Here is a 24,025-nt window from a genome sequence, read left to right on the forward strand (position 1 = left end):
CCTACTTATAAAGAGCTCTCAATTATAAAGTTTCCCATAACAAAAAGATCGTGATAAAAAGGAAAGAAGGAAAACAGAAGGAACTTGAGTTTCCATGGAAATACCAAGTTTAGTCAAGGAGGCCTCGCCCATTCTGATTTTCTATTGGCTAAACTTACCATCAATCGCACCAGTTGTAAATAAACTGGAGACGGAAGCATGTTGTTAAGGGGTGGAATCTTCCTGTCGCCATTGCTAAGGTGAGGGCTGTATTCTAATAGGCTGAAAGCTGCTGCTCCCGCCCTCTCCCATCAGTTGCTAAGAGGCGGGATTTTAGGGTCCGCGGAGGACTGCGTGCTTGTATCTCCGCCCATCCAATTGGTGGTTATGGGGCGGGATTTGTAGCGGATAGGCTGCTGGCCCTGCCTGTTCGGGATTAGTTGCTGGGAAGAGACACGTGAGGAGGCGGTGGCGGGAGGCGACTATGGCGGGAGGAATGAAAGTGGCCGTCTCTTCTGCGGTCGATGCTGGGCCCTGGGGCGGGGGTACCGGGTGCGGTGGGACAGTGAAGCTGCTCCTGCTTCTCTCTGGCTGCTTGGTCTGCGGTTCAGGTACTACCCGAGCAGCAGCTGCCAAGGGGGCGGGTGCCGTGGGGGTTACATTGAGAAAAGTGGGGAGAGTTCCCGGACGCCGCTAGTTACTCTGCTGAGTGGCGCGGGCGTGCGGGGAAAAACAAGCTTGGTCGTCGGCGAATAGGCGCCGGCACTGAGGGGTCAGGGCCTGGGGCGGCATGGTGGAGCTGCCAGAGTGGGAAGGAGCCTGGGGCCTTTTGGTGGAGACAGGAAGGAAGGCCTGGACCGGCTGAGAAGCGGTCCTAGGGGCTGCGTCGCGCTGCACGGGCATCCTTGAGTTTTCTGGTTAAAAGGAGGGAGACCCAATGATCATTACGGGTAGGCAGAGCTGCCCCTGGAATGGAAGCATCCCATTCATTCAGCAAATTAGCAACATTTTCTGAGTGTATGCATTGTCAGGACTCGGGGCATGGGCGGCAGTAATCTCTATCTGATGTCTTCTGCTCTTGTAATATCCTGGCCTTACCGGCCCTATAGAAAGGCCCTGGAGCCGTTAAATTCCCATTTCAAAAAAAAGACACAAATGCCATTCAGCATGAATAAGTTTCTTTTGGAAATTTAATTCCTCAGGCAAATTTATTTGATACTTACTACTGGATAATTGGCTTTGAAATGGGTTGAAACTTTTCCTTTTCTGCTCTAATCCAGAAAACCTAGAGTGTTTTTAAGAACCTCCATCTATCCCCCTTATCGTTAAATGCACGAGAGAAATACAAGTGAGGTTTCCAAACTTCCACTGAAAGGAGCTGAAACTCACAGGGTTAAAGTTAACTGTGTCTTGTAAACATCATTGTGTTTGTTTGCTGCCTATCTCATGTTGCCATTTACGATCATCTTTAGCTGCTACTTTCAGGTTGTCTCAGGATCCATAGATCTACGTAGTTCCAAAGCGCAGCGTCCTTCTGAAACTTTGTTTTTAAGGGAGAGGGGATAGGTATGGAGGAAGGTACTTTTCTAGAGGCAGGGCCTAGAGTAACATTTATTTGAAGGGCTATTTATGATCTGAATGAACTTGGGCCAAATGGTTAATCTCTAAAATGGGGTTGTGGGCTGTGGGGATGAAAGATAATATATACAAAAATGTTACACAGAGCTTAATCAGCAGTTTAAGTTTCTTTAGTGAGGAGAGGGACAGGGATACGCTTAGAGAAGGGTAAACTCAGGATTATATTTCTTCTGTGTGGCCTGATAGATCATGTAGGTGGCACATGTAATAGGACCTTTCTAAAAGTCAGAGGTACCTAAAGACAATGAAGTAGTACCTCAAAAGACAGGGAGTTCTTTCTCACTGGAAGTTTTTGAAAAATTTAATTACAAAAATATTGTGAGTACTTTACACTACTTGGCAAGTACAACTAAGTATAAAGAAGTAGAAAAAACCCTCACTGTTTAGTCCATTCAGAGGCAATCCATTTTAGCACACTTTCTTCTGGTATTTTTCCACATTTTTAATCAAATTTTTTAAAAAAAATTTATAATACATTTATATTCCTGTCAGCAATCCAGTTCTCTTCCCTAGAGGCCACCAGTTATTACCAGAGATAGTTTTCTCATTTGGTTTTGTAGCATAAGCATTTTCCTGTGACATTTAAAATTCTTCATAAATGTTATTTTTACTATTATGGACAGATCATTTATTTAATGTTTCTGAATTAAACATTTGGTTGTTTCTTCTGTTGGTTGACTATGTGGTGCTAGCTTTTAATTGTAGATAGCACTTTGTGTATATCTTTGTATGTAACTTTTATTGCATTTGGATTTTTTTTAGGATAGATTCTCAGAAATGGATTTACTAGATCAATAGCTAAAATATATTTAAGACCCTTGAAACATCTTGCTAAAATGCTTTACCGAAAAGGTGTGCCAGTTTGCACTACTATCAGCAATATTTGCTTGTGACCCTTGACAGCATTGGATATTCTGAACTGTTAACACCATTGCTAATTTGATAGATTGAAAGTGGTATCTTAGTGTACTTTGCATTTCTTGCATTATTTGTGAGGGAGCATCTTTCAACTTTTTATTAGCTATTTAATTTTCTGTTTCAACTTTTGAGTCTTTTGGAGTGTGTTTCTGTTCTTTGTTCTTGGCCTATTGTGATTTCTATTTATTGGGATTTTTGTGGACTTTTAAAATCTATTTGTTTAAACTTTTTTATATATTAAGGATATATATATTTATAACCTGTTTATTTATGGCCCCCCTCTTTTTTCTTTTTCTTTTTCTTTTTTTTTAAAATCCTCATCCAAGGACGTGCTTAGAGGAAGGAGGGGGGGAAAGAGAGAGAGAGAGAGGAACATCGATTGGTTGCCTTCTGCATCGATTGGCGTCCCAACTGGGGATTGAACCCACAACCCAGACATGTGCTCTGACGAGGAATCGAATGGTGACCTCTTGGGGGTTCATAGGTCAATGCCTAACCACTGAGCTACACCACCTGGGCTGCCTCCCCTTTTTAAATAGAAGACTTATGTTTTTATGTGGTCACTTGATTTTATTATTTAGATTTATTTCCATTTATGCTTAAAGAGCCCTCCAAAATTGAATTGATACTATTTTGTGTGTGTGGTACAATTGACTTTTTAAAAATTTTACTTATTAATCTATAATTAATGTTAGCATTTGGTGTGAGGTGAGAATCTACATAGATTTTATTTTCCAGATAACCAGTCCGTTGTCCCAGCATCACATTGAATAATCTTTGCTAAGCCCATTAACTTAAGGTGCTAGTTTTTAAGGAGGCTTTTAAGTATGAACTGGATTATCTCCTTACAGAAATGAAAAGAGGCTATTTAAGAATTAGAAGAGCCCAGCTGGACATGGCTCAGTGGTTGAGCATCGACCTAGGAGCCAGGAGATCGCAGTTCAATTCGGGTTGCGGGCTCGATCCCCGGTGGGGGATGTGCAGGAGGCAGCTGATCAGTGACTCTCATCATTGATGTTTCTATCTTTCTCTCTCCCTCTCCCTTCCTTTCTCTGAAATCAATAAAGATATATTAAAAAAAAAAAAGAATTAGAAGAGATTTTTCATAACTTTTTAGGGTCTATTTTGGTCCTCACATACTATGAATCATTTTTATTACTTTCTACCTATAGATGTTAATTGATCAGTGTTGTTGATTGAAAAGTAAGTTCTTAATGATCAAAATTAATGAAGTTATTAACCTTTGAATAGCTGCTTTATGGGTAAATAAAATATGTTTTGATTCACTAAATTTCAGGAAGGCATTTTTCTGAGAAGTAGATCTTTGGGCTTAGAAAGCATTTTCTTGAATATTTAATTCATTCTGCTTTTTAACATGCTGGCTAAGTCATTTTAGGGAGGGAAAGAAAGGTTCAGTGTATGTCCTTTTGTTATGAGAAGTACAAGGTTCTAACATGAACATTTTGACAACATGTATAGGTTTAAGGTCATTTGTTTTAGTTCTGTGTTTCCAACAATTTAAGTGGTAGCTGGAGTGGTGATTGTTTCCACAGATTATCCTTTTAGGCTGAATTGGTATATTTTACCTCTCAATGAATTTCCAAAAATGTGGCTGGCCAAGGTGCTGATTTGCACAGTTGTGATTAGAGAGGTTTTTTGGCAGTTAGTTTGTTTTTTAATCCTCACCTGAGGATATTTTTCCATTGCTTTTCAGAGAAAATGGAATGGGGGGGAGGGAAAGAGAGAGAGAGATTGATTGGTTTGGTTGCCTCCCACATGCCCAGGATTGAGCCTGCAACCGAGGTATGTGCCATTGGCCGGAATCGAACCGGGGACCTTTCAGTCCTCAAGTGGATGCTCTAACCACTGAGCAAAATTGGCTGGGTGAATTAGAGAGGTTTGTTTGTTTATTTACAGTTCTTTCCCTTAAATGGTGTGGAACTTCGGAAAAGAAGAACTAGATTTTAAAACGTTGCTTTTAATAAAACTTTTATTTAGGAAAATGACATTGGAAAATTTTAGAGTTAGTTTAAAAACACAGTTGCCTTTTCTTGGCATTAAGTGTTTCAAATGACCTGTGTTATTGACACGGTATTTGTATCTTAACTACCCTCTTGAAAATAATAATGGGCTTAAAAAGGTGTAGTATTATATTACCCGGTGCTGTTGGAAAAAGGGGGTTAATAAGTGTGAATCTTGTTTTTGTTTTTAAATATGTCTATTGATTTCAGAGAGAGGAAGGGAGAGGAAGAGAGACAGAAACATCAATGATGAGTCATTGATCAGCTGCCTCCTGCACGCCCCCTACTGGGGATCAGTCCTGCAACCTTGGCATGTGCCCTGACACCCAGGCATGTGCCCTGACCCAGAATCGAACCGTGTTCTCCTGGATCATAGGTTGATGCTCAACCGCTGAGCCATGTTTTTTAAAAAAATTTGTAAGTCCGGTAGTTTTAAGCTTCATATAACCTCACTGTTTTACAATCTCCAGAAGAAAATAAACTCTTTAAAAAAAAAAATCTCTATTGATCTCAGAGAGAGAAAGGGAGAGGGAAAGATAGAAACATCAATGATGAGAGAGTCACTGATTGGCTGCCTGTCACTGTCTCATATACCAAAAGGTTACGGGTATGATTCCTGGTCAGGGCACATACATAGGTTGTGGGTTCGATCCCTGTTCCCAGTGCTTGTGGGAGGCAACCCATGTTTCTCTCCTGTCCTTCCTCTCTCTAAAATCAATAAAAACGTATCCTCAGGTGAGGATTAAAAAAGAAATCCTCATGTGAGAGGTGCCCTCTCTTTACCTGGAGGAAAGGAGCATCCTTATCTCTGAAGACAAATGAACAACCAAGAAGAATCCTAACAAACAGGCCTTGCTGTCTCTCCTCATACTCCTTAACCTGTCATGTTCCTCTAGGATTTTCCACTCTTCATTAAACCCAGCATAAAAAGTGCATCGTTTTTAAGGTTTCTTTAATCCTCATTTCCTTATGAAGCCTTTTGTGTCACGTAAACATTAATTTGTATGCTTTTTTTTTTTTTTATCAGTTTAATTTTCAGGCCCAGCCAAGGCCCTTAAGAGAGTTAAGGAAGACTTTTTCCTTCCTTACAATATAAAGGCTGATTTTTTTTTAAGTTGAGATATAATTTGCATACCATAAAATCCACACTTCTAGTGGTTTTTAGTATATTCACAAGGTTGTGCAGCCATCACCACTAATTCCAGAATATTTTCATCCATCCCAAACGAGACCCCATATATCTTAGCATTCACTTCCTATTCTCTCTTCCTAGCCCCTCGCAAACACTAATCTACTTCCTGTTTCTGTGGATTTGCCTATTCGGGACATTTTGTATAAATGGAATAATTCAATATGTGACCTTTTTTTGGTCTGAATTCTTTCATTCATTATGTTTCCAAGGTTAATCCATATTGTAGCATGTATCCGTACTTCTTTTTATGGCTAAATAATATTCCATTGTATGACTATACCACAGTTTGTTTATCCATTCATCAGTTGATGGACATTTGGGTTGTTTCCACTTTTTTGTTATTAGGGATATTGCTGCTATGAATATTAGTGTATAACTTTCTGTGTGAACATTATGTTTTCATTTCTCTTGGGTATATACATAGAAGTACAATTGCTGGGTCATATAATAACTTGATGTTTAACTTTTTGAGGAACTGCCAAACTGTTTTTCAAAGAGGCTGCATCATTTTACATCCCTGCTAGCAATGTCTGAGGGTTCCAGTTTCTCCACATCCTCACTAACACTTCTTATTGTCCTCATTTTGAGTATAGCCATCCTAGTGAGTGTGAAGTGGTATTTCATTGTGGTTTGATTTGCACTTCCCTAATGACTAGTGATGTTGAACCTCTTTTCATGTGCTTATTGGCCACTTGTGTATCTTCTTTTTTTCTTCCTCAATTTTATTTTCTTTGGTTTCAGTTGTACCGTTTAGTGGTTAGACAATCATATTTACATAGTGTTCTCCTCATTATTTCCAGTACCCCAACTGGTGCCATATGTAGTTATCACAATATTATTGGCTATATTTCCTATGATCTACTTACATCCCGGTAACTTTTTTGTAATTACCAATTTGTACTTCTTAATGCCTTCACCTCTATCACCCAACCACCAACCCTCCTCCCCTCTGGCAATCACCAGTTTGCTCTCTATGATTCTGTTTCAATTTTGTTTATTTTGTTCTTTAGATTCCACATATAATTGAAATCATATGGTATTTGTCTTTCTCTGACTGATTTATTTCACTGAGCATAATACCCTCTAGGTCTGTCCATGCTGTTGCAAATAGTAAAATTTCATTCTTTTTTATGGCTGAGTGACATTTAATTGTATATATGTACCACGCTTTTTTTATCCACTCGTCTATTGATGAGCACTTGGATTGCTTCCGTGTCTTGGGTATTATAAATAATGCTACAATGGACATGGGAGTGCATATATTCTTTCGAATTAGTGTTTTGGTTGTTGTTGTTTTTTTATAAATCCCCAGAAGTGGAATTGCGTCATAAAGCAGATCCATTTTTAATTTTTTGAGGAAACTCTATACTGTTTTCCACAGTGTGTGCACCAGTCTGCATTCCCACTAACAGTGCATGAGGGTTCTCTTTTCTCCACATCCTCACCATTGTCTGTCTTCTTTGGAGAAATGTCTATTTAAGTCCTTTGAGCATTAAAAATTTAGGTTATTTCTCTTTTTATTGTTGAGTTTAGTAGTTTGTTATGTATTCTAGATACTATACCCTTATTGGATAGATGATTTGTAAGTATTTTCTCCCATTTTGTGGGTTGTCATTTCAAAACAACACAAGTTTTAAATTTTTATGAAGTCTAATTTATCTTTTTTTTTTTTTGCTATGCTTTAGTATCATATGTAAACCATTGCCTAATCCAAGGTCGTGAAGATTTACACCTGTGTTTTCTTCTAAGCGTTTTATAGTTTTTGCTCTTACACTTAGGTTTAAGACTGAATTTAACTTCAAAATTAGCCTTAGCTTTACCCTAAAACAATTGTGGATTGGTGGGCATTATTGCCTTTTTTGTGTGTAACTTTGACTTTCTAAGGTTTGGTTGAGGTTTTTGTATTTTTATGGGTTTTGTGTTTGTTTTTAGTTTATTTGAATCTACCTATCTGCCCTAGCTGGTTTGGCTTAGTGGCTAGAGCGTCTTACCCACAGACTGAAGGGTCCCAGGTTCGATTCCAGCCGAGGGCACGTACCTAGGTTGCAGGCTCGATCCGCGGCCCCAGTTGGGGCACGTGCAGAAGGCAACTAATCAATGTGTCTCTCTCACTAAGATATTTCCTCTCTCTTTCTCTCTCTCTCTCTCTTCCCTCTTCCCTCTTCCACTCTCTCTGAAAAACAATGGAAAAAATGTCCTCAGATGAGGATTAAAAATAAATAAACAAAAGTAAATCTACCCATCTTTATACTAAGACCAGAGAGATAACTAAATTTTGCACTAAGTACAGTGTAGAACTCAAGGAGGAACTCAAGGAGGAAGCTATTTTTATTATTTTTAAAAAATTTTTGTTAATCCTCACCCTAGGATATTTTTTCCATTGATTTTTAGAGAGTGTGGAAGGGAGGGAGAGAGGGGAAGAGAGAGAGAGAAACATAAATGTGAGTGAGACACATTGATAGGTTGTCTCCCGAAGGTGCCCCAACCAGGCTGGGGATTGAACCTGCAACCCAGGTACATGCCCTTGACTAGGAACCAAACCCATGACCCTTCATTGTGCTGGCTGACACTCTTACCACAGCCACACTGGCCAGGGCAAGAGTGGTCACTTTTAAACCTTAAATTAGCTGAGACTGAATACAGAACTTCTGAGGGAGAGAATGTTCTATTTTGGTAAAGGGAGTGCATATATTCATTGGCTGTTAAAACTTCAAATGAAACAACAGAAAAAAAGCAACTTTGCAATCTTTTAGTATCTGCTTAAAGTACTATACATATATATAAAACATCGCCAATTCTATTTATCCTACACAGAAAAGGGGTAGAGAAAAATCACCAGATGGGGTTACTTTAGCTGTACCTTTTTAAGGGAAACAGGACCTGGGTGTGAATTTCAGTTACACTATTTAATAGTTGCAAATTCATTCTTTTTAAATATGTTTCATCATTTGTGAAATAGGGACTATGAGATAGGAGACTTTCTGTCTTAATAAATACTTAATAGTGGTTTTTGTTAATACTTATTCTGGGTTAATAACTATTTGTAATAACTGAATAATTAAATTTCACAGAAATAAGACTGCCTTATTTCTTCTTTCATTTCAGGTATCTTCTTGTTTCTCAGTTACTGACATTTTAACCCCAACTTTATAAGAAAGTGGCCAGTTTAAATCTTTTTATGAAATAAGTTCTGGTTATTAACTTGTTATATTTAATTCTTATTTCTTTTCTTTGCATAAAGCTGAAATTGGCGTACAAGTGGTCATGCTTCAGGAATCTCGAGTTTATAATATGATTGCCAGACAACAATTCTGTTATGAAAATGTGCTTATCCCAAAGTGGCATGATATATGGACACGGATACAGGTAATAATTTAAAGGCCCCTGGCGGGGGCAACTTCTGTGAGCATCTGTCTGTCTGTCTGTATTAGTGAGTACTTTGACATTCTTTTTCTCTCACACACAGTTTTTAAAAAAGTATTATTAACAACCTTGGTAAGGGTTGAGAGTATCCTGAATTGTGTTTTCATCAATAAGTATTTATGCCTACTTTGTGTTCCTCTATCTGCTCATTTAAGTAGCTTACAATGCTTGACCCTGAGGCAAACTAACTTCCTCCTTTTCCCAAAGAAATTCCTTCCTTCTCTTGCCCTCTCTCCTTTTACACACACACACACACACACACACACACACACACTCTTACACCCCTACACATCCCTCTCTTTTTAAAGACCTTATGCCTTCTTTGGCCTGGAAACTGTTGTGTGCTTGTGAGGATGTAAACTCTTTTGCCTTGCTGCTCCTATTTTGATTCTACACAGGATGTTTCATAAACCTCCTGAACTGAAGTTTCCCCTTGATAGAATGAATGACTTTGGTCTCATTTATTTCACAGCACCATTAAACCACCTGGCAAAGCAAATCTGGCTGTAATAATAATTGAACAAAATGAATCCTTTTGAAAATGTTGCTACCGCCATAAGCATAGTTACTGATAAGGGCATTTGTTATTCACATCAAAAACATAAGGGTGGGCTTGTGGGTTTCTTCTTTTAATTCTCTTTTTTTTTTATTGTCTGAGATGAAGATCATATTCCACCTGGGGCAAATTATAACCAACATGTACCCATAATCAGTGATTTGTGACAAAGGGTTGAATTTTTCAGCCTGTCATTATGGGAAACATTTTTGGGGCTCTTTATGACTGGCAATTTTCTTAATATTCTAGACCCTTGCTTTGTATGTTCTCATAAATAGCTGTATTGTGGAAGTCTTTTTTTCTCCTTATATTCTGGCCTAATAGTAGATTCAGATCATGTTAACAACAAGACATTCTAATAGCTGCCTCTCTGTACCACGTGCAATGTTATTTGCCCAATTATCTTTTAGCCACTGCATCTCTATATTTCTCATAAGCCTTGTGGAAAACTTGTGCCAATTCTGATTTAGATATTTACTGTAAAGTTTTGTGTGTTTTTAAAATTGTATTTGTGAAAAACTCATCCTGATTTTGTGTTACAGATCCGGGTAAATAGTTCCAAGCTGGTACGAGTCACCCAGGTGGAGAATGAGGAGAAGCTAAAGGAGCTAGAGCAGTTTAGTGTTTGGAACTTTTTTTCCTCCTTTTTAAAAGAGAAGTTGAATGACACCTATGTTAACTTGGGACTATACAGCACAAAAACCTGCCTCAAAGTTGAGATTATAGAGGAAGACACCAAGTACAGTGTCACTGTGACCCGCAGTAAGTCTTACCTGTGTTTTTTTGATGGATTCTATAGTGAGAAGGGACTAAACTTTGGAGGGTATAATTAGTGAGACAGAGAAGTCAGCCCAAGATAATTTAATTTTGGTTCTGATTATAACCTGAGTTCTCCACTGCTCCAAAGAGGTTACAGAGACTCCACATAAAACCCTTTAGCCTAGAATTGAGACTTCATGTTAGATTATTCTAAGTACCTCCTTACCTAAAATTGTGAAAATACACATTCTTAATACTTCCAATGGCTCTGAACTGATATTCCTAGTATCCTTCAGAGTAAGAAAGATGTATTCCTGCCTTCTGGGCACTTCTAGACAAAAAAATAGATGTCCTGAAATGTATAGGTCTACATTTGAAGACATGAATGGTTAAACAATAAAAACTGAAGAAAGGTAGAACTGAATATTAATACTTCACAAGTAAAAAGTATTTGTGGAATGATAAATATGAAGATCACTGCAGTTTAAGGCTTATTCAGTGGAACTGGGAGAAGTTCTCCCTTTTCTGAATGTCTGAGAAAGTTCCACAGAAGAGGTGGATCATTATCCTGTTGAATTCTCTCACTTTTGGTCTCTCCTTGGTTACTACCCAGGGTCCTGGATTTTTGGGTTTTGCTACGGAATAGTTTGTGCCCTTCTAATTGTCCTAGAGTTTCACAGCTCTTTGGTTGTAGAGGATTGGCCTGTTTTTGTTTGTTTGTTGTATTTCTTTTACATATACTGATCCTTCCTGTTCCTGTTCTGTTTGTGGACCTCCCCTAGACTCAGCTCTTGAATAGGAAAGCTATGGGAGGGTCTGGTATGCCCCTAAGGGGCCTCTGCTTGGAGCCCCTGGTCCTGGGTGAGATGTGTATGAGTGTAGACTTTTCCAACACAGTGGTTGTGTAGCAAAGGGAAGTAAATGGTGATGTTGGGCAAGAAAAACAGCCAGTTAGAGAACAACAGAGGGCCCTGATCCAAAGTACTAGGCAAATCTGTTAAATCCCAGCCTGAGTGACTTAAGGCTTGAAAGCCAGAGTGGTAGAGACCCCTTGTGGGCGATTGCATGAAGTGCTGATGGCACTATGCCTGACTCTGTCCAAAGCAAAGCTTGATTTCTTTTAGCCTCGGTGCAGGTAGCCAAAATAAAAATAAGATCTTCAGGAAAGTACAGATTAGACAGAGACCTAATTACACTTTCTCTTTGGAAGGGTGCCCAGGCTTTGTGTGGAATTTATAATACTGTTTAGGTGGGCTGTTTGTATTTATTTTATTAGTTGACCAATAATGCCAACATTGCCTTTTATTCTATACAATAATTCCCTCTTATCCATGGTTTCACTTTCTGTGGTTTCAGTTATCTGCGGTCAACCTCAGTCTGAAAATATTAAATGGGAAATTTCAGAAATAAAAAGTTCAATAAACAATTCATAAGTTAAATTGTGCACCGTTCTGGGTAGCGTGATAAGATCTTGTGCCATCCTATCTGGACGTGAATCATCCCTTTGTCCAGTGTATCCATGTTGTATACACTACCCTCCTGTTGGTCACTTAGTAGCCATCTGGGTTGTCAGATTGATTGTCATGGCTGACTATCCCCCTATTGTAGTGCTTGTGTTCAAGTAACTCTTAGTTTACTTAATAATGGCCCCAAAGCACAAGAATAGTGATGCTGGCAATTCGGATATGCCAAAGAGAAGCTGTAAAATGTTTCCTTTAAGTGAAAAGGTGAAAGTTATTGACTTAATAAGGAAAGAATAAAAGTCATATGCTGAAGTTGCTAAGATAAATGGTAAGAATGAGCCTTCTATTTATGAAATTGTGAAGAAGTTTTACTGTCACACCTCAAACTGCAAAAGTTACAGCCACAGTACATAAGTGCTTAGTTAAGATGAAAAAGGCATTAAATTTGGAAGACCTGAACAGAAAACGTGTTCTAATTTGATGGCTGTGTGTTGCGCCAGAAAACATTGAACCTATACTAAGATTTCAGCCAGGGAACCCTGAAATGAATGGCTACATTCACATGACTTTTATTACAGTATATTGTTATAATTATTCTATTTAATTATTAGTTATTGTTGTTAATCTCTTACCATGCCTATTTTATAAATTAAACTTTATCATAGGTGTGTTTGTATAAGAAAATACAGTTTATGTAGCCTTCAGTACCATCCACGATTTCAGGCTTCCACTGGGGGTCTTAGAACGTATCCTTCTGTGGATGAGGGGGGACTACTATAATGCCTTAAACTGTTTGGTTCCCCTATTAAGCAGAAGTCTTTATTTATTTCAGGATTTGACCCCAAACTCTTTCTCGTTTTCCTCCTTGGACTTATGTTATTTTTTTGTGGAGACTTGCTGAGCAGGTAAGTTTCAAGACTGGAGTGTGGAATGATGAGGCTCAGACCCACCCTCCTTGACTTTTATCATAAAAACTTCAAGTGCTGCCATTTCCCTTTCCAGGACCTTTATGGCCAGGCCATTGCCTGCTTGGATAATTTTTAAAAATACTTTAATATATGTGTTACGATTTTTCTTTTTTTTCTTGTATTGAATAAGACTGGCAATAATGAACCTGGCCAGCTTGGCTTAGCGGTTAAGCATCGACTTCTGATCCAGGAGATCGAGGTTCGATTCCCTGTCAGGGCACGTGCCTGGGTTGTAGGCTCGATCCCCAGTAGGGGGTGTGCAGGAGGCAGCTGATCAATGACTCTCTCTCATCATTGATATTTCTCTTTCTCCCTCACCCTTCCTCTCTCTGAAATAAAGAAAATTTATTTTTTTTAAAAAAGAAAAAAGACTGGCAATAATGAAATCCCCCTATTAAGTTGACCCATCTTGTGATGGGATTTAGCCAATAAATACATCAACCACTCTCCACCACTGGAAATAATGTGTTAAGCCCTTATTTTTACTGGATTATGTATTGCTAAGTTTCATGCCATTCAGAAGAGACAGACATTAACCACTTAGTCATTTCCTGCCTTTAGGAACCAACTAGCTAAGCTAGGTGAAACTGACATGTACAAATATAAAGAAAGATAAAAAACAAACATTGAACAAAGGTAGAATCAACATTAACTTTGTATACAAGTAAAAATATTGTGGAGTAGTGAATGAAAGATTAACAATTGGAGTTTGAAGTTGGGCTGGAGAGAGGTTGGTGGAAGTTGTTCCTTCTTTGGGGGATCCTGAGAGAAACTCAGTGAGGGAGAAGTAATTGATAGAAAGAGCCTGGAATAGGAGTAGGAGCTCTCTGTTCTAGGCCCTGTGGTTTTGGTTTATCCTTCTGGGTAATCAATTCAGTTCCAGTTTTCAGTCTCCATAAGGGCAGTATTCTTGTCCCTTTTTCTCCCAGAGAAGCTGTACAGGTCCTCAGAAGAAAGATTCTTATTAAAAATGGGGTTGGGAGAGATGCTAGGGATGAGAGTGGGAGATTAAGCAGAGGTTTATTATTGGGATATACTTGAGGGGACCTCACTGACACTCATCCTCATCATCTGGCAGCAACTACACTGTTCTAGTCTCTTCAGTTTTCTGACCTCAAGTTTTAGGCAAATACCTGCTCTAATTTTGTATCTTTTTTCTATCTTTTGGCTGGGATATGAAGAATTACACACATCGTCATAAAATAAATTTTCTCTTTGCAGAAGCCAAATCTTCTATTATTCCACTGGGATGAGTGTGGGAATTGTAGCTTCTCTACTAATCATCATTTTCATACTGTCCAAGTTTATGCCCAAGGTAAGTAGCATAATACTCATGTGGTTAAGGTGAGCTTGGATAGTTGAAAGACAGTTCTCTTAGGTAACCTAGCAGCACTAAAGTTTGCATTGATGGTTAAAGTCAATGTCCTACTCTTTCCTTGATTCAGAAAGGTACTTTCCCTTGACGAAACCTGGAGCCTGATTATATACAAACTCTCCCTTTTTATTTAAAATTTTGTGCTCTGTGGGGATTAAAGTCTCCTTCCTATTTGCTAATTACATAGTCAGGCTTTTAAGTTATTTAACATCTCATTTTCCCAGTGTTCTTTGCAGACTACCATTTTAAATAGGAAATCTTTGTAAGAGATGTGTTTTTCAGTAGTTTGACATTTTTTTAAACATAGTTTCATTTTGCTTTTATGTATGGAAAACCTTTTGTAACTTTTTGTTTTCACTTCTACTCTGTCTTAGAAAAGTCCCATTTACATCATCCTGGTGGGAGGCTGGTCGTTTTCACTATACCTCATTCAACTAGTTTTTAAAAATTTACAAGAGATCTGGAGGTGCTACTGGCAGTATCTTTTAAGTAAGTGTTGTTGGTTTTGCTTTTTATATGTTTATAGGCTAGTTTAGTTAATTTGGTCCTGAAATTAACTTTTAGGAGTTTAATAATCCATGCCATTTTATTAACTTTTAAGAATCATAGTTCTTCACTTATTTATAACCCCTCTACAGTTGTTACCTTCTCTTAAATTAAAATGATGCTGCTTGGGAGAAGACTTTAATTTGTATTGTTGAAGTACACTTTTTCTTTCTTTTTTTTTTTAATAATACATTTTTATTGATTTCAGAGAGAGGAAGGGAGAGGGAGAGAGAGATAGAAACATAAGTGATGAGAGAGAGTCATTGATAGATTGCCTCCTGCATGCCCCCTGCTGGGGATTGAGCCCACAACCCAGGCATGTGCCCTGACCGGGAATTGAACCGAGATCTCCTGGATCATACAGGTTGATGCTCAACCGCTAAGTCACACCTGCCGGGCAAGCGCACCTTTCTTTACATGATAGGCATCTTTCTGAAAACACTGTAAATTGACTTTATTAATATAATTGTATTTCATTTATTTATTCTATATTGTTGACATTATTACAGATGTTCCCCCTTTATCCCCCTTTGCCCCCCTCCACCCAGCCCCTACCCAACCCTGGGCCTTTACCACACTATCATCTTTGTCTACTATGCATATATGCATATAAGTTCTTTGGTTAATCCCTTCTACCTCCCCCCACAGCTCTCCTCTGAGATCTGTCAGTCTGTTCCATGTATTCGTGCCTCTGGACCTATTTTGTTCATCAGTTTATTTTGTTCATTAGATTCCACATATAAATGAGATCATGTGCTATTTGTCTTTCTCTGACTGGCTTATTTCGCTTAGCATAATAATGTTTAGGCCCATCCCTGCTGTCACAGAGAGTAAGAGATCCTTCTTTTTTACAGTTCCACGGTATTCCATTGTATAAATATTTATTCACTCATCTACTGATGGGCACGTGGGCTGTTTCCAGATCTTAGCTGTTGTAAATAATGCTGCTATGAGCATAGGGGTGCATATATTCTTTGTGATTGGTGTTTTGGGAATCTTAGGATATATTCCTAGAAGTGGGATAGCTGGGTCAAACAGCAGTTCCATTTTTAATTTTTGAGGAAACTCTATACTGTTTTCCACAGTGGCTGCACCAGTCTGCATTCCCACCAGCAGTGTACTAGGGTTCTCTTTTCTCCACATCCTCACCAGCACTTGTTTATTGATTTATTGATGGTAGGCATTCTGACAGGTTGCAGTGATACCTCATTGTAGTTTTAATTTGCATTTCTCTGATAATTAGTGATGTTGAGCATTTTTTTGTATGTCTATTGGCCATCTGTATGTCCTCTTTGGAGAAGTTTCTATTCAGGTCCTATGCCCATTTTTCAGTTGGATTGTTTGTCAGTATAGTTGTATTTCAAATATACTTGAGGACTGTAAGGAATAACTCTTCAGTGAATCTGATCTGTAAAGCAAGAATCCTTTGTTTGTACAGATAGTAACCTTTAATCTACCCTTTGAGGGGTGATTAATCTGGATTTTCATATATTGGGTTTTTGTTTTTGTTTTTTGTGTGTGTTTTAAATCCTCACCCAAGGATATTTTTTCCATTGCTTTTCAGAGAGAGTGGAAGGGAGAGGGAGAGAGAGAGGGAGAAGCATTGATGTGAGAGAGACACATCGATTGGTTGCCTCCTGCACATGCCCTGACCAGGGCCAGGGATCGAGCCTGCAACCGAGGTATATGCCCTTGGCCAGAATCGAACCTGGGACCCTTCAGTCTGCTGGCCAATGCTCTAACCACTGAGCAAAATCGGCTAGGGCTCTATTAGGTTTTTTTAAACAGACTACTCTAGAGTTTTTCAATGTGTAGCAAGGCTCCATTTGACCCAAATAAATTTGGGACAAAAGAAAGGATAGAAGCTTAAAGTGCTAAATAAATCTGAATAATGAAAAAAATACAAATAATCGAGTAAAGATCTTGTCCATTTCCCCAGTTCAATCGGTGCTATATAGTGTATTTACTGCTGATCCCTACAGAAATTATTTTACTAGTTACAGATGAAAAAGAATGTCTTCTGTTAACTCTTCTCATAGGCTATGTCCTCACAGTTGGATTCATGAGTTTTGCAGTCTGTTACAAGTATGGGCCCTTGGAGAATGAACGAAGTATCAACCTGCTGACCTGGACCTTGCAGCTGATGGGCCTGTGTTTCATGTATTCTAGTATCCAGATACCACATGTTGCCTTTGCCATTATCATCATTGCACTGTGTACTAAGAACCTGGAGTACCCTGTTCGGTGGCTGTACATCACCTACAGGTGACTGAAAGGCAATGTAACTTGAAATGTACAATGTATGATACAGTTGCAGCAAAATGATACAGAAGTGTTGACCTGGGAGCCTCTTTGCTAATGAAAATGTATTGTATTATTGCCTCTGATTTTGTCCTTCCTGAGTCTCTTTCTTTAGACTCTCTGTAGGCATTTTTATAATTTTATTCTAGTCATTTTATATAAAACCATCCAGTAAAGTGTCATGTGTTCCTGTTACCACTAGGTGGTGCAAAATATATTACTTTTATAGTAAATGCCTCAGGTCACCTGTTTTCAGAGTATTTCACATTGGCTCTCAGATTGCTCTGGGAGTCCTAGTCTTTTTTTGTTTTGTTGTTGTTGTTTTTTAGAGAGAGAAGAAGGGAGAGGGAGAGAGAAAGAGAAACCTTGATGGCTGCCTCCTGCATACCCCGTATTGGGGATGGAGCCTACCACCCAGGCATGTGCCCTGACCTGGAATCTAACCAGCAAACTTTCTGTGCACTGGACTGTGCCCAACCAGTTGAGTCACACAGGACAGGGCTGGGAGTCCTAGTCTTAAGATGTAATTCACAGTGTGTTTTTACCTTGCATAGCGAATATGGAACCGTCTGAGGCTGTCAGTGGTTGTTCTATTACAGATAATCAAGGTGATACCTAGTGGACCACAACCATATACCATCATTTTTAGTAATTTTCCCAGTTTTTGGAAAATAAATACTTTATCATTTACTAGAAAATAAGTGAATTTATTCACATTAGTGAGTAATATTGACTATTCCGACATCACTAATAGTCTGACATGTCAAGAGTACATTATAACTAAAGATACCTGTAGAAGAAAGGTGGGAGCGATGACTCTTAAAGTTCAGGCTCTCTGATGTATGCCTGGCCCACTGAAGGGAGCTAGAGGTAAGGGTGCATGTGGATTACTGGTTAATGATTCGTGGTGTTATTTTGGTGAGCACAGAAAGATGTGTAAGGCAACAGAAAAGATTGTCCCCCCTCGTCTTCTGACAGAAGAAGAATATCGGATACAAGGAGAGGTGGAGACCCGAAAGGCTTTAGAGGAGCTTCGAGAATATTGTAACAGTCCAGACTGCTCTGCTTGGAAGACTATTTCTCGAATCCAGTCTCCAAAGAGGTAAATTCTTGGCCAGATATGCCAAGCATCTGTCAGGGTAATTGTGACCTTGAGTTTAATAGAGATTGTACTTCTAGGTAATCATTTTATATTTATGGCTTTATTTTCCTGTTCATTTAGTAGTCAAGAGAAAGGTATGTAGATCATCGTATGTTAAGCGGTAACTTGTTTTTTTGGTTCCTAAAGGAACTATCTACTCTAGCTTTGATTGTAGCATAGAGGTGAGAGGACTCCGGTACCATGTCAGGTGTCCCCTCTGATAGTATAGCATTGCTCTTTGAGTGGTGTTTTCTCTTTGTTTATTTGCAGGGGAGAGAGGTGGGATATTTTTTCCTTTTTTTGTGGGCAGCAGCTATACCAGTGAGTATGTGAAGCTTCAATTTGGAATCCTGATGGCATAAAGTTTATAGGACCATAAACATGAATGACCCTTAATCTTTTCTTATCAGGATTACAGATGACTAAAGAAACCTTGGCACTTTCATAGCTAAAAAGGATAGCCTAGTGCTTATTAAGCAGGATGGGGTTCCAGAGGATATTGGCCTATGACCCCAGCTTTCCTTTTCTCCTTGTTTCTTGCTTTAATCTACTTAACTGCCAGAATAAGGACAGGATGTTGTCTAGACTCAGTATAATTTGAGCATATCAAGGGTTTCAATTTATTCTTATTTTGAAATCAAACTAGAAAGGACAGAAGGTTCCTAATGAATATTATCTTCTCTTTTCCAGATTTGCTGACTTCGTGGAAGGCTCTTTTCACCTCACACCAAATGAGGTTTCTGTCCATGAGCAGGAGTATGGATTAGGGAGCATTATTGCCCAGGATGAAATCTATGAAGAAACATCCTCTGAGGAGGAGGACTCAGATTCTCGGTACCCCACTGTCATGCAGAACAACTTTTTGACTTAGGTGGTAGTCAGTTATTTTTATGTGGACTAGCTTGGTACCTTGATGGTCCATGTCACAAGTGTTGTGCATTTGCTTCTCAATTCTGAAACAGAGCAAGATAGTGCAGGAATTCTCCCACTGAAATGAGAGGCCTGAGTAGGCCTCCCTCTTGGTGGTCTCTGTGGGATCCCTGAGGAATGAGAGTGGATGAAGTAGTGAATGCTTCCCATTGGTTAAGCAGTCAGCTCACCTTTTATGTTTCCAAAGAGACGGGTGAGCACAGCTAGCACAGCATTCTAGCTCCTCTTTGGAAGTTGATTCAGTCGTGGCATTTCTGCCACTGTGGCTGGCACTCAGAAGTGAGAACTGTTATCCTGGCTGTTATCTTCCAGAGAGAAATCCACAAATCTGAGCCTCCTTCACCTCTACTTTTATTTCAGTGACTTTAGGATAATCCTTGTTTAAAGAGGAAAATGGATTTTTATTTGTTTTTCTTATTCTTAAAATGTAAGAAACTCGCTTTCCAGAACCAGCAAGTGCTCCAGAGTGATAGGCCCCTACATATTTATTGATATGAATTATCCATTAAAGCCCCAGAAGCTGTTGTGTTGATCTTTGAATTGATTCTCATACGTATGATATTCTGAGTCCTGCTTGCTTTTAGAAACATGCCTATAGGCTCTAATGCAGGGGAGGTCTGTTGGGCTTTTTATTATATTCAACTTTCAACTCCATCTTAAAAAGAAATTTGCGTTCTTTCCTTCTCATCCTCCTAGCTCCCTTTGCCCTTTCACAAAGGGTCTGTTCCCATACCTGTGAAGTATGGACAATTCAGAGTTGTTTCATTTCTTACAGTCTCTTCCCCTTGGTTTTTAGCATTATTCCTGCTATTTTGGAAAAGTGGTCTTATTTAGGGGATTTAAATGGTTTTTTACAGCTTCTCCACTTTTCTTGTCAATGAGTCACATATCTTTGTGTTGCTGTGGAGTCAGGAAGCTATCTCCTTTTTCTTTCCTTCCTTTGTCTGCTCATTCTTCCTGTTCCTTTCTCTCTTTCCTTATCACCTATACCCTTCTACCCATGAAATCTGGCTAATTTTGTAAGCCCTGAAACTATGAAGTTTCTTGATACAACATACAAGATGTAGCTATGTAGCTGCCACAGTTTGTATTGCTAGAAAGTAGACCTCCAGGTAATCTTCATGCCTCTGGGTGCTCATTCAGCCATCAGGATCAGATTTTTTTTAAGGTGGTTCATATATACATTTTTAAAAATTGGTTTTAGAGAAAGGAAGGGGGAGAGAGAGAGAAACATTGATTTGTTGTCCCACTTATTCATGCATTCATTGGTTGATTCTCATACGTGCCCTGACTGGGGATCGAACCCACAACCTTGGTGCATCCAGACGACGCCCTGACTGACTGAGCTACCTAGCCAGGGCCCAAAACATTTTTTCTATGAATTTATTATACTTATTTGCATTTCCATTTCTGACCAGAGATTCATGCTGCCTATTATTATAGTGGCATTAGTTTTAGATTCTTTTGCCATTGGAAAGTACCCTTATAAATCAGCAGTGCCATTTATAAGGGAGTAAATTTCCATCTCTGTCATTAGCTGGTTCTGTCTTTGTTATCTTCACCCTCATACCTTGAAAAAAGCTATAATTACTCTAACTAGGAAGATAGACAGTAATGGTAAGAGCACAGTATTAGACTTACTGGATTACCATGATCATAAAGATGATTTAAAAAAAATTCTTAATGACTCCTTCAGACCAGCCATTTAGCAGATAATTTTGAAAGGCTCTGGGCTCCATTACTGATGTCCAAAATGTCAGTTCTAAGACTCCCCTCCAGGTGGCCAGTTGATTATTTCCAGCAGTGTTCCCTATAGCTTTAAACTGCCCTAACGTGACAACTACCTCAATTGGCAGCAGACAGACATATAGTGGAAAGTGAAAAATAAGCAGTTTTGGGGCAGGTGCTGTGGGTTAAAGTTGCACAGTAAAGGAGCTTTATACTGGGAAACCTCAATGCCTTTGTGAGTTATGTACATGGTAAAATTTTATCCCTCTACAAAAACTGTTAAGACCTCTAGAATGTACTATTTTTGTCCTCATTTACAGAAATTGAGACCTAGGATATTTGAACGTAAGTTGATTTGAAAAAGTAGTTCAGCTGTACAAGTAGTCTTAGATTCCCTGGAGACTTTGGTGCCTTCCCCCAAATAGCTATTTAAGGAGGGTGGTAGCTTCTCTCCCGGGTGACTTTTCCTGACTCATGTCTTTATTTCAGCGAGAAAGCATTGAGTTAAAGGAAAGATTTTTCTTTTTGTATGTTTAGTAAACTTGTGAAATAAAGTTTCCATCTCAAGACCAGTTGTTTTCACTGTGTTTGAATTTAGGGTGAGTAAAATCAAACTCAGATATTACTTCCTGTCTGGTAGTTGGAGACTGAGCTGTAGGCAATGGAGATGACATAGGGTCCCACAGTATGAGAGCTGCTCTCATACAGTGAAGGACGATGCCTCTGCTGTGCTGCATGTCCTTGCCCTGGCTGCCTGTGTGGCTCTGCCTGAGATGCTTCAGAGCTTCTGTGTTTCCAGAGATTGCTGAACTTAGTGAACCTTCTTTAGAATCTGCTCTTGGCTCCCTCTTGGCCATTTAGTCTGCTGGTTCAGTCACTACTTGAAGCCCCCATTTAATTTTCTCTGGCAGTTACAGCTCTTGCAATTTCAGCATAGTCTCATCTCTCAGACTGATCTCATCAAGAAGGATTGAAGGGATAACTATGGGGTGAGCTGGACATTGGAACCACATCTGCTGCCATGTCAGCATCTTGCTCTGCAAATATCAAGCTGTAAGTTGGCCCTAGAGCCCAGGGACTCATCAGCATCGGGAATCTAATCAGCCTAAGTTGTGTAGAGCATGTCTCTCTTTAATAGAAATATAAGAGCCCACTGGCCTAAAACATTTCCCCTTAACTTTCTCACTTGGATTGCTTTCATGAGACCAATGACCAAAAATAAGGAAAATTAGCAACTTTGATATCTTCTAAAAAATTTCTATCAGCCACTTCATCGGGGCAAAACTAGTTTATTCCTCCCCCCAAATTCATGATTTTTATTTCTTGTACAAAGGAGATTTTGCTGATTATAGTTCCAGTATTTGATTTTGTGCTAATACATCCCACTCTAGGGCCTATCCCTCTCTTCATTGACTGTGCTCAACTTCAGCCCAGTCTCCACTGGGCATATATGATAGAGATATGATGAATGAAAGGACCCAAATAGGCCAGGTAGTGCCCGCAGGCCCTGATATCCATAAAAGGCTTGGGACTGGATTATGCAATTGCCCTCAATCTTTTTGTGCCAGGAAAAAAAAGATGGGCTCAGATGGATGCCTGCGTAAAAATGATTCTTAGCTGTGTACTCATAATTTTTCTCTGAATTGAGTAGTGAGAGTTGAAGTAGGAGGAAAGGAAATTAAATGTCTTTCTTGTATTCCTTTGGACTCAGGTTTGACATATGAGATAATAACCTATATTGAAATGCCAAGAATTTGATCTGAACCAAGGAGAGGACAGTTTGACAGATTTGTTATTCCTTCATGTTACATAGGCACAGAAGTCAAGGAATAAACATAAAAATAGCCATTGTACAAGGCAAATGCATCTAAAACCTTTTGCTTCTGTTTTGATGTAGCAGAAATTATTTTTTTTAGGGAAACTTATGCAATTGTAATCCGGTGGTGTCTCTTGCTAACTTAGCTATGGATTCAGTTACTGTTGAGTTGGATTCTGTATGGTTATTACCTTCAAAAAGGTGTTCAGTGCCTTATGTGACGGAAGCCAGAGTCTGCTGGGAATAGACAACGTAGATTCACATGAATGTCAACACACAGCTTTAGTGAGGATGGGAGTGGCACACAGCCTCCCAAAATGTGGGGCTTTGGTTTCCCATGCCCCAACCTATGTGTGTCATCTTCCTCTTCACACTCTTGACAGTAACTTGAAAATGGTGAAATCACATTCTCTTAACTTTACTACGATATGGGCAACATTTTTATTATGTTAACATAATAGAAACTCATAATGTATTAGAACTGTTACAGCCTGTAATTGCCTCAGTTTACCATGATGGTGAAATAGCAGGGGTAAGGAGTTACTGGGTAAGTTTTAGCCTGTGGGTAATGCCTTAGTGTTATTTAAAAATATTTTTCACTTATATTTAAAATAAATATTCATGACTGTTTGAAAGGAACAAAATGATCAGGGATGGCTCTTTGCCATGGGTCCCATTTTCACTCTTTTCTGTAAGAAAAAATGTCAATGTTTTATTATATATTTTTTCATCTTTATTGTACAAGTTTGTAAGTAATCCCAATTTTAATAAAGTTTTATAGACTATATAGTGGTTTCTCTTAATGAACATGTATTTTTCTTGTTTGGATCTCTTGTTTTCGGGTAATCAGTAATTAACTCCTCAGTTTCATCTTTTTAATGAGATGGTTTGTATACCATCTGTTTTCCTTTTTCTTTCTTAACCGCTGCTGCCCATCCTGGGTCTGTCTTGCGCTACTTCTATCCCTGGACTGGATGATTTCCCAAGATGCCAGCTCTCTAAGGGCTATTCTTACAGAGGTAACAGGTTGTACTATTGTGCTGTCTCATAGAAAAACAATGTACAGGTGATTCCTGGTCCAGGGAGCTACTCTGTGCTTTAGTACTTTAAATTTCTTTTAATGATATAAAGTATTTGTTTTATTTCTCCATTGGAGTGAGGGAAAGACCTATGGATTCTGCCATGGGTGAAATGCCTGCCAAAAACTTCTTTAGGGTAGAAGAGGGAGCAGGGCTGTAGTGAGCATTAGGGGATATGGAATAAAACCTTCA

General features: G+C 38.9%; 1 protein-coding gene across 2 annotated transcripts; it reads left to right on the forward strand.

Annotated features, from left to right (window-relative positions):
• The first annotated feature begins 449 nt into the window (after positions 1-449).
• Positions 450-23,539, forward strand: NEMP1 (nuclear envelope integral membrane protein 1). Of its 2 annotated transcripts, none has more exons than XM_081130824.1 (9): positions 450-590; positions 8,990-9,114; positions 10,270-10,489; positions 12,782-12,854; positions 14,139-14,232; positions 14,667-14,781; positions 16,878-17,103; positions 18,068-18,241; positions 18,971-23,539. In XM_081130824.1, the coding sequence occupies exons 1-9, from the start codon at positions 464-466 to the stop codon at positions 19,149-19,151; spliced, it is 1,335 nt and encodes a 444-aa protein (XP_080986950.1). In that variant the 5' UTR covers positions 450-463; the 3' UTR covers positions 19,152-23,539. The 2 variants fall into 2 exon arrangements, with proteins under 2 accessions (XP_080986950.1, XP_080986951.1); XM_081130825.1 differs by having other exon boundaries at positions 453-590; positions 17,008-17,103; positions 18,118-18,241.
• The last annotated feature ends 486 nt before the right edge of the window (positions 23,540-24,025 follow it).

Source organism: Miniopterus schreibersii (assembly GCF_964146895.1).
Source record: "Miniopterus schreibersii genome assembly, chromosome: 2".
In the NCBI taxonomy this organism is placed as follows: Eukaryota; Metazoa; Chordata; class Mammalia; order Chiroptera; family Miniopteridae; genus Miniopterus; species Miniopterus schreibersii.